Source organism: Mustela putorius, unplaced genomic scaffold (assembly GCF_011764305.1).
Source record: "Mustela putorius furo isolate JIRA1106 unplaced genomic scaffold, ASM1176430v1.1 tig00003846_pilon_pilon_pilon, whole genome shotgun sequence".
NCBI lineage: Eukaryota > Metazoa > Chordata > Mammalia > Carnivora > Mustelidae > Mustela > Mustela putorius.
In genome coordinates this window covers 20,163,416-20,181,793 of record NW_025421999.1, presented here as the reverse complement: position 1 = coordinate 20,181,793, position 18,378 = coordinate 20,163,416, and the positions used below count along the sequence as shown (strand labels likewise).

At 36.5% G+C, this 18,378-nt stretch overlaps 1 protein-coding gene across 11 annotated transcripts in view; it reads right to left on the bottom strand.

Moving 5' to 3' along the window:
• The window catches only part of EYA1 (EYA transcriptional coactivator and phosphatase 1), a 360,075-nt gene that overhangs the window by 49,508 nt on the left and 292,189 nt on the right, over window positions 1-18,378 (bottom strand). For all 11 annotated transcript variants that reach the window (XM_045063205.1, XM_045063203.1, XM_045063204.1 and 8 more), the window contains one exon: window positions 4,908-4,997. In XM_045063205.1, coding sequence (XP_044919140.1) covers window positions 4,908-4,997 — 90 coding nt within the window. The remainder of the gene's footprint in view (window positions 1-4,907; window positions 4,998-18,378) is intronic.

Here is an 18,378-nt window from a genome sequence, read left to right as displayed (position 1 = left end):
TAAAAAAAAAAAAAGAATTCAGTTTAATTTATTTAATGGTCAAAAGGTAGAAGGAAATATTTGGGGTGTTATGAAAGATGCTACTAGGAGTTTAAAAAAGGTGATATTACTGGTTTGCTTAATTCATAAGGAGAAAATAAGTATACAAAAGCCTATGTACAGAGCTGAAAACAAGTGGCATATTTGTGTATGTGTATATGTGCCTGGGTTCATTTACGTTTGGAGTATAATATTGATGTGTGCACACATTTTCATATAGGCGCTCTTGGCTTGTGGAAGAGATTGGAAACAGAAAACAGCTCAAGCCCTTCGTGAAATGTCCTCTTCTGCTAGCAATCACGAAACCCTTTCTGTGGCAGCAGACAACCAGAGTTTTCAGCCTCCACCAGAAAAGCTGGACTCTGGGACTGAGTTTCTTCCTATGTATAGAGTATAAGGCACTTTCTAGGTGCCTTATTTTATCAACTCAAATCAACTTCTGAATTAGCTTAAATCTTTACATTTTTGGAAACGTGAGCATTAGATTACTACAGAATGCGTCGCTTGAAATTGAAGCTACTGAGCATTGGCAAGGCTGATAATTTGAAGATAGATTTTTCTTTCCTAGCTAAAAATAAAATTACAAACAACATATATTAAAATAATTAACAGATGATAACCCAATGTTTGGAGTAACAAAATACTACTAGAATTTTAAAGGCTGAATTAAACCAAGAGGTAAACTTGCTTCATAAAGAAATTCATAACAGGGGCATCTAAGCACCTGCTTTTGGTTTGAGTCATGATCTCAAGGTCTTGGGTTTGAGCCCCATGTGAGGCTCCCTGCTCAGTGGGGGAGTCTGCTTCTCCCTCTCCCTCTGCCCCTACTCTTGCTCTCTCTCTCTCTCTTTCTAATAAATAAATTAAAAAAATAAAATCTTAAATAAATAAATTAATAAATTATAAATTATAATAGATTGTAAATTAAATAAAATCTTAAATAAATCTTAAAATAAAATCTTAAAATAAAATTTTAAGATAAAAAAATCTTAAATAAATAAAAAATAAAATCTTTGGGGGAAAAAAGGAAGAAAGAAAAACGAAAAACCATTACAACTCCCTTCCTTTAAACCACGGCAACGTTTAGAGAACTATCCAACTCCCTCTGACTCACCAAAAGCAGGCTAGCCTCTACCGACACCAGAACCTTCTATCCCAAGCTTTTTCTTAGTGGAAAAGGTGAAAACAAGGTGCTACCAACAGCAGGTGCTTAAAAATCAGGTCTGGGACAGGAATCTATACATTGAAGACCGAAGAAAGGACTGAAATATTTATGTAAATCCTAACACGAAGAAATCCTCTGGTCTGTCCCCACCGTCCCCACAACACACGAGGAAAAGGAGAATGCTGCAACGTAGCTTCACACTTAACCAGGTGAATGTGATGTGTCCAACTCCTGCACAGGAAGACGGAAGGGTGGGGAGCATTCGTGCCACTTTCCAATGATCCTTGCAGCTGGGGAGTGTGGACTGAGACCAGAGCCTCTTGAGGCCCACCACGCCAACACCACCAGTTAGCATGGCAACCCTCATGCCAGAGAAAAATACTACCTGACACCACACAGAGAAAATTCCACATAAGCTTGCACCTTATTTTTACTTACTTCTTTCTATCTTGATATAATTTTTGCCTTAGCTGCGGACAAATCTAGCAGGAGAACTGACCAACGGCAAGTTAAACTGAAACATTATCATACACGAAAGGCCTTTCCTCACTCTGCAAGTTGCCTTTCAGTTAAAAATCCAACAAAAAGAATCCTTTCTCCATTCACTCGGAAAGAGTCATACTTTACTAAAGAAGCTGAGGGGGAGAAAAACCACCTCTAGTTCCATACTGTCATTCATAAAAAATAAGTTCCATATAAGCATCACCGTACTGCACGAGGAGACCTTTTGGTAAAATGATACACAGGACGTTAGTCAGACTTAGAAATAGGAAAGGCAGAAGTACACTATGGGACTGAAGTTTAAACCCTTCTCTGGTGGGGGAAGATATTATTTCCTTTGATAATTATGTCTCCCTGTCACTCCTGTTCCTGAACATGTCAAATATTTTTAATGATACAAAAAACCCCCAAATTTCTCCTTTATATTACCCTCCAAGAGTCAGCACAACTAATTTAAATCGTGATTGCTTTTATTAAAAAATATTACTAAACGATAGGTGATAAAACTTTTAGAACCAAAAATAATTAACTTTGTTAAAAAAAATTACAGTGTTTCTAAATTATTTTAAAAAGATATCCTAAATTTCTTAAATAATATCCTAATAACAATTTTAAACATATAATACAAGACAATACAAGAGCTGTTCCGGAAAGCCTCTCACGTAGTATGCTTCATTATTCAGACTCTCTTACAAGCCAGAACTGTGAATTAACCAAATTATACAGAGGGGTTGCTGGCAAAAAGTTAACATTTTAAAAGAAAATGAGGCCAAATGTCAACAATTGGAGTTCAGAAATCACACTTTAAGCTAACCAATAGATCATTAATCTCCTTGAAATTACTTGTATGAGATCTTAGAAAGCTAAAAACATGTAATTTAAATATATTAAAATATCCATGCCCCCCACCGCAGCACATTGCTTATTAGAGTGTGAAATCAAGCATTACCACACCATTTCTGCCTGATGAGATAATTTTGGTTTTCTTGGGAATCTAATGCCAATACATTTATTTTTCCCAGGAAATAATTTTGCTTTTTATTTTGAAAGAAACTAATATTTGCAATGACCAGTCCCAGGTTTGTTGAATCAGAAAAATATAAAATGAAAGACTGAAAGAAGCATAAGAACCAATTTATTTTTAAAATATAGTGCAACCCTAGAGCAAGTAAAGAATTTTCAAAGGCAAAGGCTAAATGGATATTTCATTTTGCTGATACCTTTATATTATTCTTGAGTAAAGTAACTTAAAATCAACTTTTGTAAGTTTGTAAGCCTAAATAATGCTTCTACCATTGATTTTTGTATTTGGTTTATTCCCTTCTCTATTTTACATAAAGAAGAGTCCTTATACCAAGAACAGAATCAGATATTTTAATGACTTCATAGAACTCCAGACTTCATCCTTTACTTTTTGTTTTATGGAAAAACTATATCCCCTACATCCCTAAGCTAGAACTTTCAATATGTATTTTTCATGTATTTGAGCACTATTTCCAGACACTCTCCGTATATAGTTCACTGTGAATAATGTCCTTAAATAAATAAAAATCCAAATATATTGTATCAAAACCAAGTTTGGAAGTTTTTCGGTCTATATTATACCGAATTCTTACTTTGCCCAACTTCTCACTTTTCACCACATAGTTTTGGCACTGCATGGATGGAGCTTTGATATTTTTAAGAAGGTAGAATTTAAAAGCAATAGCAAATTACTGCTAATTTCTTCTTGATGGGTGCTATTAACACCTATTAACATCAATAAGAGTAACAAGGTTATACCCAATACAAAATATCAGCTTGGTCTGAATCATTAGAAACAAATGGAAACTTGGGGAAGGAATTTTAACATACTAGTAAAATATGGAATTTTTTTGTGTGTTGTTATGAAGCGAATCACAGCCACAAATCAGAAACAGCTTTTGAAAATAAGAATGATTATTAAGCTCTCCTACAGGCAACTCTGAACTTGTCACTCACTTGGGATATTTCTACCTTAAAAAACAGTAATGCCTTACATGTAATTTCCTTAAGAAAAGCAAACACTTTAAAATGGGAAAAAAAAAAAAAAAAGCAAACACTTTAAAATGCAAAAAAAAAAAAAAAAAAATTTGTATTTTACCCTAAGTGTAAAAAGAAATATTTCACTAAGGAATAAGGAATGGGGAAAAAATGAAGCACATTTAAATAATTTTATTGCACTGGAAGTTGCCAATTCGTCTATGAGTAGTTTCATTGCAGATGAAAAGAAATCAAAATACAGGACAGATGTTGAACAAACCGCATTTAAGTTCTGTCACACACTGGCATTTTTCAAATGATTTTGGCTCATCTATTAAATAAGGTGTGTTTTGCTTGATTTTGAAAAGGGAAACATCAGGAAATATTTAAAGGCCAATTGCCGCCAATTAACTTTGATCAGTAAAAGTTCTATTTGAATCTTTCAGATTCTTCTCCTGTCTGAAATAACATACATATATAAAATCTACTCAAACAACAACTTGATGATTAATGCCTGTTGGCAGGCTACCACAAACTTACTTAACAGCAGGATTTAAATAAACAACTGTCTCTATTAAGAAGAGAGTGAAGCATAGTGATAATGGAGATAGAAGAAACGATATTCGTTATTCTTAAGAATGCTGCTAATTGAGATCATCATATTTGATGGTGCCCATGACACAATTAATTAACCATCTTACAAAAGTTTCCCCCCCAAAACTGTAACGGGCAAATAAAATCATCAGCAGTTTGACCTAAGAAATCCCAGCAAGTCCAAGAGCAGAAACCTGGCTGAAACGACATACAACTGGGCCAGCCAGAAAGACAAGCAGCTGACCCAATAGGATGAAAGTCTGATTCGGACAGCGGATGCCACCATCACAGCTTTAAAGGATTCGGAAGGGAACCCATCTCAACAGTAATTATGAAGCTGAGGAATCGGTAGCTTCTGATATCAACATGGTTTAATATTTAAAATTCTTGACATCAAATTTGAATCCTTACCAAGGGTCATGAGGAATCTAACCTTGAAAGGCAACAGTCAAAATAAAGAAGGCAAACATATTACCATATAATCAATAATTAATCTCATTATTCTAGTTATAGATTCATAAAACAGTATCTCATTGATATTGCAAGACCACTTATCAATTTTCAGACATGCACCATGAAGTGTGAATATAAAATAATCAGAACTTACTTCTAAGTCATTGAAAAACAGATGTGTGTCTGCCAAGTTGAAAATCATTTCTTCCATTCGCAGTCCAAGGGAAACTGATGTAGGTGGATCCTAAAAGAAGAATTTTTCAGGTCAAGTATATCCTTCAGGTTCATGGACTACACTGTCACAGTAAGAGGGAATCAGTGCCAAGAAGGGCTGAGAGAAAGAGAGTCATCAGGAGATTGGAGCTCCAGCTGCTCTTGGTCTATGTGATCCAAACTTCAGTATGCAAACTTCAGTGACTTATTTAACAAGTGACCCAAATGTTGTTGATACTTTGCATAATGAAGAAATAATCTGCTGCTTAAACTATTACAAAGATATAACACCTAGAGTTATGTAGACATACAAAGTAGAGGAAATTTAGTTTCATGCGCCTGTTTCAGGAGCAAGAAATTCAGTGACTAGAGAAGACATTGTTTATGTTATGCCACAATCCATTAAGAGTATCTAAAAGCATTGCCACAAATACCAGAAAACAGATACAATATAGATTAATTTCAGAGGGGTAATAAATACTATTTCTATTTCAGATGCTAATTATCATTATTTCTTATTTATTCAGACCACCTGCCAATTTCGAGTACACTCAAAGGAAGTGATGGCCACTTCTGACCACCTGGCACCATGCCCAGCCTGGGGAGCTGATCCTGACATTCATGTGACACTATCCCATTATCAAACAGTCAGTACCATACACAAAGGGGAATACCAGCATTCTGAAATGGCTTCCATCCAAAACTTCAAGCCTTGGACACTAGTGATGAGAAGTCTGTCTCATCTACCCCATATCCTGATGACATTTACTGGCACTGAGATAAACTCAGGGGCTATGGAAATATTTGCAGTTTTTATGTGTTACTGTATTGGTAATATATCAAATCCAGGAAACAACATGGTTCTTGGTGCAGACCCTGCATAATTAGTGAGGAAGGAAAAAATGTCCGTAAAGTACACAAAGATGTAATGTGAGTTTCTGAAGGTTTGACCAGCATCCTAACAATAATATTGGCTTTTACAAGTATGACATTTTAAATATTTCCAAACAATGATTTCTGAATCTTATTATTTCAGCAGACCTTTGGAATAAGTATAGAATCCACCTGTATCATCGTCAAACTAGGGAAGTTGTAACTGGATAAATTATGCCTTCACATGTCACCTACTTGTTGGTGTACTGTCTTGTGTATCTACACTGTCCTACATAAACTTTGTATGCTTTGTGTATTGTCTTCTGAGCACGCTGTCTTCATTCCAAAACTCAAGACTGGTCTGTGTCCTGCCCCCTACTCCCCACGTATTTATAATCTATCAAGCCCTTGAGTATTGATCTAAAGTACTATCTCCTCATGGACTTTGGGAAAGAGCAGGACGTGCTAGAAGAAGAGCCCTGGACCCAGGCTCCAGGCTTGACCTTTCCTCTCTCACTTTGGTGTTCTTACTTCCTTCATCCTTAGTTTGCTCATCTAATAAGTCAGATAGCTAACTGACAAGCACTTTGTTCTCATGTGCAATTAAAACAAAATTTCTCATCTCTTAATTGGGCGCAACCATACCTGCTCCTACACCTTCAAGAGTGCAGGGGCCTGGGATGGAGGGATGGGGGCGGAGACTCACTGGCTATCAGAGCCAATCAGCTGGCCAGGGAGGAGGAGTCAACACGGCCCCTGCACCGCCTGCTTTGCCAGCAGGGCTCACACCCTGCCAGCAAGTCAATGGTCTATCTTTCAGGAGTCCCAAAGGAGGGACAGCTGAGCGTTTGGGGAAGTAGAGCAGGATGACATTGCTAGTCTCAATTCCTGTCTTGTCTAGGCCTTCTCTTCCCACTGACTGACAGTGAGGAAGAGACAGGGAACGCAGTGTTGCCAAAAGTCAGGGGTTAGATGATGGCAAAGGGGCGAAGAAAAACACCCCAGGGTTTATAACAGGGCAGAGAGGGAAGAAAGACAAACAGTGTTCAAGAGCTGGGTAGGGAAGACAAATAACATTGTCCTCAGATTTCCTGTTTGATGAGTTTAAATTATTGCTGTTTGGGGCTCCTGGGTGGCTCAGTGAGTTAAGCCTCGGCCTTCCGCTCAGGTCATGATCTCGGGGTCCTGGGATGGAGCCCCTCATCGGGCTCTGTGCTCAGCAGGGAGCCTGTTTTCCCTTCTCTCTCTCTGCCTGCCTCTCTGCCTACTTGTGATCTCTCTCTCTCGCCCTCAAATAAATAAATAAAATCTTAAAAAAATAAATTATCCCTGTTTAATATCACCTTAAAATCCATGCAATTTTGTAGGTTGCAGAAGAATTAAAAATAGTTCACAAGTAAAGAAAAACTTTCACTGAATCTCAGTTTTATAGGAAATTGCTCACTCACTCAGATTCCAAATCAGTAAAGTGTGCTTGGAAAAAGCAATTGCTCAAATACACCCTAGAGCAGAACTAACCAGCAGAAGTTCAAACAGCTGTTTCTAAAACAAAACACCTGACTAAGGTGTTTACTCCCTCTAGCTCAGGCCAATAAAAATACACTGACTTGTCTCATAACCATGTCAATGAATCTTTTTATGTGGCCAGGTGGAAGAGACTCACCACATTTATTTAATTGCCAATTCTGGAATTTATGTGCCATGGTATTGTTACTTTTGAAAAAGTATGATTTCTCCGTGGTAAGGTTGCTTACTTATACCACCATCAAAAGAATTACTCCATTGTTTGTTAATATATAGCATACTTTAACTTTACTTCATAAATTATAGTAATGACTTGCTAGTTGGAATACTAATAAATTTTAAAGGCTTGTTCAGACTTGTGGTCAAATACAACACAGATGTTAGCCTTATTTACCTTTTCATGTTTTTCTCCTTTGTTATGAGCTGTCCTTCCTTCACATGTTTTATACCTGGCGCTCCTCTGTATTGTTATGAACCATTTACTACACCAAAAAAAACAGTTTGACAGTGAACTGGAACTAGAGATTTTTAGAATAGGAAGGGGTTCTAGTTGAGAATACAGTTTCTCAAACATTTTAAAAACCACAATCCATGGTCAAAAATACATTTTCCATGATGGTCTAGTATTCTCTCTCTCCTTCTTTCTTCCTCTCCCTCTGTCTCTCCCACAAAAAGAGCCGAAATGAAGATCTGTCAAAATAAGACTTTACCCACTTTGCGGAGTGTACTCTGACAATTTTCCATTTCGTGGCCCCCTAATGTATCAGGACCCACAGTTTGAAAAGAGGAGCTCTGGAGTATACCCCCTTGTGATTTTAGAGACGGGGAGCTGGAGTTGTAGCAGTGCTCTGATCTGCTCCTGGTACAGGGCTGACTGGCTGGCAGAGTGCACGGGGCGCCTCGCCCACAGTCGTTTACCTAAGAGGAAACTAGCAGAAGAACAAACAGATAACCGTGTTCACAGGTTTGCTTACACTGGAGTGCTCATATTGAGGTGAAATTTATTTTATAAAAATCTTTTAATACCTTCAGATTTTTCGACTATATCTGATACAAGTCAAATGTGACAAAAGCCAACAGTGAACAGTTAATAAATTAGTCATAGCTTGATGGCTTATTTTGGCATATTTAAAGGAAGAAAAAACCCACATTTTTTAGACCAAAACGGAGACATTAAAATCACCACGTCTTTGGCTTAATCTTACTTTTCTTGTGCTTTGCAATAACAAATTCCAGAGCAGCAGTTATAAAATGGATGCTTTTATAAAACCATTTTTTTTGTTATATCACTTTTGAAAAATTATTTAGAACTTTGCCTCTGCTTCAAAGAAACATGTCATTTAAGTAAACCCTGGGGCCAAATGTTTCCTTTTTTTTTTTCTCCAGAACTCGACCCTCCGGGGCTCTCGTCACTGTTGTTCAATATTTTCTTGACATTTCTCCTTCCTGGTGCCTATAACATCATTACTATTTTTTGAAGTTATCTTTCTAGAATCTGAGTACTCATCATCAATCCCTTAAATGATATGGGCCCCTGGGACTGTTTTATCCATTCCTCACTGTTGGGGTCTGCCTTACAGACCCCAACACACTCATGGCTTCAACAATCACCCTGCTCCCTTCTACTAAATCTTTGATCTCAACTCAAATCAGTTACCTGTGGGTCATTTCTAGCTGGATGTCCCATATAGCATCTGCAACTCAGTGTGCTGCACGTTGGATTCATCATAGTTTCTCTGGAAACCTACTGTTTTCCTTCGTTAGGAGAATGGCAACCTACCAGCCCCAAACCTTGGCATGCTTTTAAAGAGCCTCTCTTTACCCCACATCAAATCAATCATGACATCTTGCCATTTGGATCCAGAATTTGTGCCTTTCTTGTACTCCCTACTCTCCAACACTCCCCCTCCCCACATCCCAGCCTGGTGCCTCCTCTGTGGATATCTGCAATAGTCTCTTTTCCTGGGCTCTATGCCCAGGCTCTAACAATGTCACTCTCCCATCAATTTTAGAAAACATCCAAACACTTCAATAAGTACTAAAGGCCCATAAATGTCAGACTCTTACTCATCTCCCTAACATGTGACCAATTTATAGTTTTTCAAACTATTTATCTTGAAATATTTTCTTCAAAAGTTGACTAAGCAGAGGCCTTATATGAAAGAGGAGGGTCTTTCAGATGTCCATTGACAAATGAATGGATAAAGAAAATGTGGTGTACATACACACACACACACACAGTTGAATATTACTCAGTCATCAAAAAGAATGAAATCTTACCATTTGCAATGACATGGATGGAACTAAAAGGCATTATGCTAATTGAAATAAGTCAGTCAGAGAAAGACAAATGTCATATGATTTCATTCATATGTGGAGTTTAAGAAACAAAACATATGATCATAGGGGAAGGGAAGGGAAAATAAAATAAGAGCAAAACAGAGAAGGAGGTAACCTAAGAGACTCTTAACTATAGGAACAAACTGAGGGTTGTTGGAGGGGAAGGTGGTGGGGGACCAGGTAACTGGGTGATGGGCATTTATATAGGGCACTTGAAGTAATGAGCACTGGCTATTATTTGCAACTGATGAATCACTAAATTCTATCCTTAAAAGTATTAATATATTATATGTTAATTAAATTGAATTAAAATTTAAAAACAAAAAAAGAGAAGGAGCTCTGATAGACATTCCTACCAAAGCCCTTAAAAAATTAGGGCAAAAAATCAGTTTCCATTGTTCACCCACATTAGTATGATGAGGTCATCTCCCCTTCATCAGTTAAGAGTCTCATCCCTGACTTTTCTCAGCCTGGCTGTACTGGGTACCATAGCTGCATGTGCTCTTGTCTAAGGAGGGCAGGGCCATATCCTTACATTCTCTATATCTTTGGGATCTAGCACAATATGCCTGGCACAGAGATTTCCCAAAGTTTGGGGGAATAATAAATGAATGAAAAGCAATATATAGAGTATTTCAAATAATTACAATGGCAAAAATTAAATTTGTTCTTTAGTTAATTGTTAGCATTCAATATTGGTAAAGAAAATTCCTAGATACCTAGCTTAGGAAAAGAAAAACAAAAACCCAGACATCTGAGTCCTAAAATGATTCTATCTAAATAATACAGTATTAAACATATTAGGAATGCCTGATTAATTTGTAGTACCTGATGAAAGTGCAGCCCATTCTTAGAACAGCTGCTTATAACTTATCTGCTTCATGTGGTAGATAAGATTAGCATAAGATCAGCAGGCAATTATTTATTTTTTAAATTCAGTATTGGTATGCATCACAACATTCTACAAAATATATTCTTACATGCTCTGCAATTCAGTTCCCTAGTAAAAATTGAGTAATACAGTGAAGAGGCTCAAAAAGAGAAAATACAGTGAGATACTTTATCTTTTTTCCTAGTTTACCAGAAATAGTGTCAATTTACTATAGCTCTTATGCCCAGGACATCCTATGAGCGGAGACCTTCTTCTCAAGCTGTTCTTACCAAAGCAAAACAAACAGCATCCAACATCCCATATACACACAGAGAACTGAAATTTAACTCTGCTCCTAAATTATTTTGATAGGATATTAAATTGCAAATGTCTGCTTAAAGTCATGAAAATAAAGTGAAGGAACTTGTTGCAATGTGAGGTTACCCCTGGCTATTGCATGTTAAGTCAAAGATGATTATGTCTACTGAACAGAAAGCAGCATTTAGCTGAAAAATTAAATAACAGTGAAATCTGCTGAGGACGGACCCAGGCCTAAAACGACTGTTTTGCCTTCATCCTTTATCAAGTGATCTTTAATTATCTCACTGCCTCAAGATCTTTTTCTCCTGTTTCTGGGACACAGAACGCCCACAGAAACTCAAGTTGTTGTCATCCTAAGCTAAAATCACCAGCAGCATCCCTGGTCCATTGTCATTTTTTTCTGTTTCTTGATTTTTTTTTTTTTCAGCTTGATCACTGTGAGTTATACTAGATGTTCATCTCATGAAAATGCTTGAAAGGGAAAAAAAGAAATTCTAGGCAAAATTAGTACGCAGAAAGGCTGAAATGCCATTAAATTCAGCCTCTAGAGAGATTTGTGTCTGTTAGTCTTGAATTCACATGTTGAAAATCTATGATCTGTTTTGAATAAAGGAAAAGAATGTCTGTAAATACACGTGGGTATTGGGATTTCAGAAGACTGTGATATGGCCTCTTGTCACCCTGTTTTCAAAGATGAGCTATGGCATTTGATAAATTATCAGGGCCATTAAATATGCAATCTTTGCAATTTAGAAATTTGATGTTACTGAGATTCAACCAGATGAAGACACTGTTGCTCCTGCAAGGCTGTTCCATTTGCTTCTACGTGTCAGTCAAGGAGTTCTCTTAGGATGGCTGGTATTGAAATTGCCTTGTCCACAGTACTTACGATGTAGTCACCCAGCTCATCTCCTGACTGAACGAGGTCTAATACTAATTAGGTCTAACACAAGGCATTCTCAGGGCAACTCTTTGATGACATGACACAGAAATTACAGGAGTTTCTTCTAAAAATAATTGTGTTCATAACCTGTGGGCAAAAAACTCTTGCACGAAAGTGCAGAAGAGCATCAGAAATGCACAGTCTCATAATGGTCATACCACAAGCTTTGCAGTCAGAGAGTTTAGACTGGGATTCTGAACTTTGTCATTGACTAGCTGTGTGGTGGTCAAGGTCTGTTACTTCACCTCTGAGCCTTAGGTCCTTCCTCAATAAAATGGGAATAAAACCGGTGTGTGTTAAAGGTTAAATTTGGTAATTTAAAATTCTGAACATAGTGCCTGGCAAGCAGGAAGCTGCTGTCGGTGTTACTATTCCTGGTAGTGGTGGTGTTATTTCTACCATTCTTATCACTACTATACCAATAGCTGTAGGTCAATCCAGACATGGGACTCCACATTCCACTACAAAAAGATCATTAACATTCTAAATCAAATTGGATGTAAAGTTCAGGCTATTTAATGATAAGGGTAACCATAAATTCCCCATGCCAATATTTTTAAGATGACCATGTTTTTAAGAGCATAGTACTCAGTGAAGCTGATTTGCATAGAAGCTAAACTTTTAACACCCAGTGTTTTAATTCCCAGGAGTGTCTGCATTTTATTCTCACAAAAATAGCAACCAAGCTGTTTGGTACAAAGCTGGTTCTTACCACTAGAAGAGATGACCCAACCCTAGGAAACCAGCAATATGTTTCATATACTGAAGATTGAGAAGTTGAGTAGGAAGTAGTGTCATTCAGATAGGGTCAAGGCACCACACCAATTAAGTTGAAAATTACAGGTGTTCTTTAAAAAAAAAAACAAAAACAAAAACAACACATGTAGCTTTCAGCCAAGCAGTGTGATCCTGAGTTAGTCACAAATACCTCTTAGCCTATGCCATTAATCATTAAAAGGTCAGACTTTGTGAATAGGCAGGTAAGCATAGTCCAAATCCATCGTTTACAGCCAGTTAGTGAATGACTTGGGAGAACATGTCTTGGCAAAATCTTGACCCTGCCCAAGTTTAAAAAAACCAAGTGGCTATGGTGATGTATGGCAATAATCCGTAATTACTGAGGTGTGTTACAAATTTAGTACCTTCAATGTATATATAGTCCCTGACAATGTTCAGTGCTCACAAAATGCTGCTGTACTCCAGCATTTCAGGAATACCATAATATCTTAGAGAGTTTTTGCTTGTGGTAGGGTCAAAGGATAAATTGTGGAAGCACTTTAAGAATATCAACACGACATATCATTATTAGCTACCATAGTAAGAAAGAAAAGTAAGGTCTTCTAATATCAGTTCTTCCACAAATAGTAACTCTGATTGAATCAATCATATGACTGACTACTGGGAAAAGAAAAGATGTGGGCATTCTTTCCCTAATGTAAATAGTTAATTACTTCCAAGTCAAGATAACATTGTATACACATTATACATAAACCTCTGTTAAATATTATTCTTACACTACAATTAGCAAGGAAACCACCTGCAGAGAAAACACCTAAGGCTAAACTCAAGCCTTCTGCAGGACAATAGGATTTATCTTTAAAATTAGCTGCCAAAGGTCAAGCCCATCTACAGATTAATCACGTTCTTTCACTGGCTTGAAACTATGTTTGATAAACTAAAATTCACCATGCTACTGAAGAGATAATAAAGAAATGTGGCACCGGCCAGATTACTCAACATGAGCCACTGAGATTATCTCTCCGTTCACTAGAAGTGACTAGGAAGATTTAATCAAGCATCTTCAGTAATACTGGAGAGCTATTCAAGAAGAGATATTTGAGAAAATCTCAAAATTAAGTAAGTGGTTTAGATTCATCTCCAAACTTGGCCTCACCAAAAATAGTTAAAATCTAGGTATTTGCAACAAGAACTGTTAATCATTTTGTTTCTGACAGTGGATCTGCATTTACTAGCTGAATTAATGAACTTATATTTTAACCCCCACCCCCAAAACTCTTGAGTTTCTTCCTTCCTTATCACCTATCTTTGAGCCAAGAAGAAAGGATATACAGGATAAGTAAGAACATCCTATAATGGATTGCTAAAGGGGACTGACTGTCTAACCAGAATGCTGAAGTTTTAAAAATGACAGCAACCAGACATTATACACCTCTTACTAGAAAGATATACCCTTCTATGAAGTCTTCACCTTCCTACCCCCCGCAAAATAAATAAATAAATAAATAAATAAAAGGATCTAGCTTCTATATTTGTAAGAAGTACAGGGGACAAGAAATATGTGACAAAGGGACACAATGGGGATGTAATAAATAAAATCTAGACTCCCAGGAAGTATACAGGACCAAGGTCTGGTTACTTCAACAAAAATGCACAAGATAAGGGGAAAAAAAGAAAAAAAAGATTGAGTGAGACTCCATAGATTAAAAGACACTTGAGAGACATATAGTAAATTGTTACAAATTATAAAACCACTGGAGAAAAGACTTTACAAACTAGTAAGAGAAGACAGAAGAAAACCATCTCGGTACAGTAAAGACCATATATGAAAGTCTACAGTTAACAGCATAGTCAATGGTGAAAGCCTGAATGATTTTCCTCTATGATCAAGAAAAAGATAAGAATGCCCCACTTTTGCACTTCTGCTTCATGGAATACTGGAAATCCTAGCCAATGCAGTTAGGTAAAAGAAAAATAAAGAAAAACCATTCCAATGGGAAAGGAAGAAGTAAAATTATCTGTTTACAAAGGACACAATCTTATATGTAGAAAACTCTAAAGATTCCACACACATACACAAAAATCTGTTTCATTTCTATATACTTCTATATACTAACAATGTACAATCCAGAAAAGAAATTAAGAAAATAATTCAATTTACAATAGCACTGAAGGAATAAAACTTAGAAATAAACATAACCAAGTAGGCAAAAGGCTTGTACACTAAAAACTACCAAAATGTTGCTGAAATCAAAGAAGGCACAAATAAGTGGAAAGACATTCAATGGGAAGACCTAATATAAAGATGTTAAAAGTACTCGAAGTGGTTTGTAGATTTCATTCAACGTCCATCAAATTCTCGACGGAATTTTTTTGCAAAAATAGAAAAATCCATTATAAAATTCATATGGAGTCTCAAGGGACTCTGAATAGCCAAAACAATCTTGAAAAAGAACAAGGTTGGGTCTCATACTTTCTGGCTTCAAAACTTATTACAGACCACAGTAATCAAAACAGTGTGGTACTGACATAAAGAAAGAGATACAGACCAATGGAATATAACAGGGTCCAGAAATAAACTCTTATGCTATGGTCAAATGATTTTCACCAGGGGTACCAAGACCATTCAATGAGAAAATGATAGTCTTTTCAACAAAACTGGGTACTGGGGAAATGGGATATCCAAATGCAAAAAGAACAAAGATGGATTATTTCCTTATGCCATATACAAAAATTAACTCAAAGTGGACCAAAGACCTCAATTTAAGAGTGAAAGTATAATACTCTTGCAGGAAAAGCTTCATGACACTGGGTTTGACAGTAACTTCTTTGATATTACACCAAAAGCAGAAGGAATAACAGAAAAAAAAAAAAAACAGATAAATGAGACTATATCTGAAAACTTCTGTGGGTGAAAGAACCCAGTTAGCAGAGTAAAAAGGCAACCTATGGGATGGGAGAAAGTATTTATAACTCATGTATCTGGTAAGAGGTTAATATTCAGGATATATAAAGAACTCCTGCAACTCAACAACAACAAAATTTTGATTTAAAAAATGGGCAAAAGACCTCAACAGGTATTTCTTCAAAGAAGACATATGAATAACCAATAAGCAAATGAGAAGATGCTCAATATCACTAATAATTAGGGAAACATGAATCAAAATCACAGTAAGATACCACTTCACACTCACTAGGATGGCTACTATCAATACAGGGGGGAAGAGAAAAAAATAACAGAAAATAACAAGTGTTGATGAGAAAATGGAGAAAATGGAATATATTTACATTGTTTGTGAGAACATAAGATGGTACAGCAACTATGTAAAATAGTATGGTAGTTTCTCAAAATATTAGGCATAGAATTATTATGTGATCTAGCAATTCTACTTCTGGGGGCAGGAGTAGAACTGCAGGGTCTTAAAGATATTTGCATTTTAAAACCTTTAATTGAAGTAGAGTTGACATATTAGTTTCAGGTGAAAAAAAAAAACAATACAAAAAAGGAAAAAGCTATTTCTACACTCATACACACCTTATTCACAATGGCTAAAATGTACGAGCAACTCAAGAAGTGCCAGTGATGGATGGATAACCAAAATGGGATATATCTCTATAACAGCATATTTTATTCAGCCTTAAAAAGAAAGGGAATTTTGATACTTGCACACAACACGAATGAACCTTGAAGACATTACGCTAAGTGAAATAAGTCATTCAGAAAAAGACGAATTCTGTATGGTTTTACATGTATGAGGTATTTAAAATAGTTAAAATCATAGAGACAGAAAGCAGAATGGTGGTTGCCAGGAGCTAGGGGCAGGAGAGTAGGAGGAGGTGTTTAATGTATAGACTTTCCATTTTGCAAGGTGAAAAGAGTCATGGACACTGCTTGTACAACAAAGTGAATAGATCTACTACTACTGAACTATACCTTTAAAAATGATGAAGGGGGTCCTGGGTGGTTCAGTCGGTTAAGCATCAGACTCTTGGTTTTGGCTCAGGTCATGATCTCGGGGTTGTGACACTGAGCCCTGAGTTGGGCTCTGGGCTCAACAGGGAGTCTGCTGGAGATTCTTTCCTCTTCTTCTCCCTCTGCCCCTCCCTCTCTGTCTCTCTCCAAAATAAATAAGTAAATCTTTAAAAAAATGCTTTAAAAGTGACTAAGAAGGTAGAGTTTACGTGGTATGTACTTTATCACAACTTAACATAAAAATGAATTAGAGTTAAAGAAATGTACCTGTTAATTATTCATTGAATAACAAAGAAATTACTATTAATTTGCTAGATAACTAAAGTACTGGGTACCATCTACTATTTCTATTCTAAAAAATTCTTTTAATGGAGTCTTAAGTATATACTAGAAATATACAAAAATGAAATAATATATCTGGGATCTGCTTTCAAAAATAATCATAGGACAGAGCAGGGCAGGGGAGGGATGTGGTGAGAGGCAGATACAGTAAGAGTCACTAGGATTTGACATTGTTAGTTTAGAAACGTTACAATGAGTTTCATTATACTATCCCATCTCCTTTTCTATATGTTTAGAAGTCAGTATAATAATTTTTTTTAAATATAGAAAAAATACTCACCAAGATAAGACTGGTTGCATTTTGGTGATGAAACTATGGCTATTTAATTTGAAAACTTACAGCACACTCAAGCTATATTATAAAACGCCAAAAATTTTTTTAAAAGTCAAAATTACAAAAGCCTGGCAGAGTTCCTCAGCCTATCACCGTTTATTGAAAAGAAGGCACAAGGCTTTGCTTGGTAATCCTTACCCAGGCTTAAGTGAGCTTTAGAATATACACAAGAATCTATGTCAGACACTGCTTTGCCTGTATTAACTCTCCTAATTTTTATCACATGGGATGTTCACTTCCAGAAAACCAGGGGAACTTCTACATTTATAATTGAAGCCACAGGACCTCCGTCTCATGCACTGAGGAATGATGGTATCACATTGCAATGCTGATCGGCTGCAAAGGAGAATTCCCAGTGTAATTTAAGAATAGCGGTAACCCTAGAAGCATCTCATTTAGGGCCTCTGGCATTTATGTTTTGGTTGTACGGCTCCCGTGGATCCTGATTTTTTTTTTTTTTCTCATCCACAAGACTAGTGTTATCATCTGACATCCTATTATTGGCTATTTCTAACTAGTGAAGTGATTATTGCTACTGGAAGAGAATGCCTGTCAGGAATAACACAAGGAGACTTGTTTCTTTCGTAATATTGTTATTCCTTTGGAGATCTTGTGGTTTCATTCTTTGTGGATTTCTAGTGGCATTCCTTCAGAACAGTCATGCCCCAGGGAAAGACTACTGTTGAAGAGTTACCCCTTCTCTCCCAGCAGCTCCCTTTATTAATTTATAAGCTCTGTGAAAGCAGGAATTGTGGCTAGCACCACTATATATACAAATATATACTAATTAAAAATATATACTATATATACACATTTGTTCTACATATATATGCACACACTATATATATACACTATATAATATATATATATATACACAATATATTATATATACAAATACATACTATAAATATATTTGCTTAAGAAATTATGGAAGACTGATGAATAACTTGTTAGTGTCAGGCCAGGAAACAAATCGTGTCTCAGGCAGAAGAAGGCTGGGTAATCAGGTGTGTGTCTTGGGTACGATAGCCTGTGTAACATAGGGAATTTTGTGTGTGCAACTTGAGAAGAGTGCCATTTGCTAGTACAATTTTCTGAATTATTTCATGGATGTTTTCAGTGATCATTACCCACAGCTAAACTACTGCCAGAA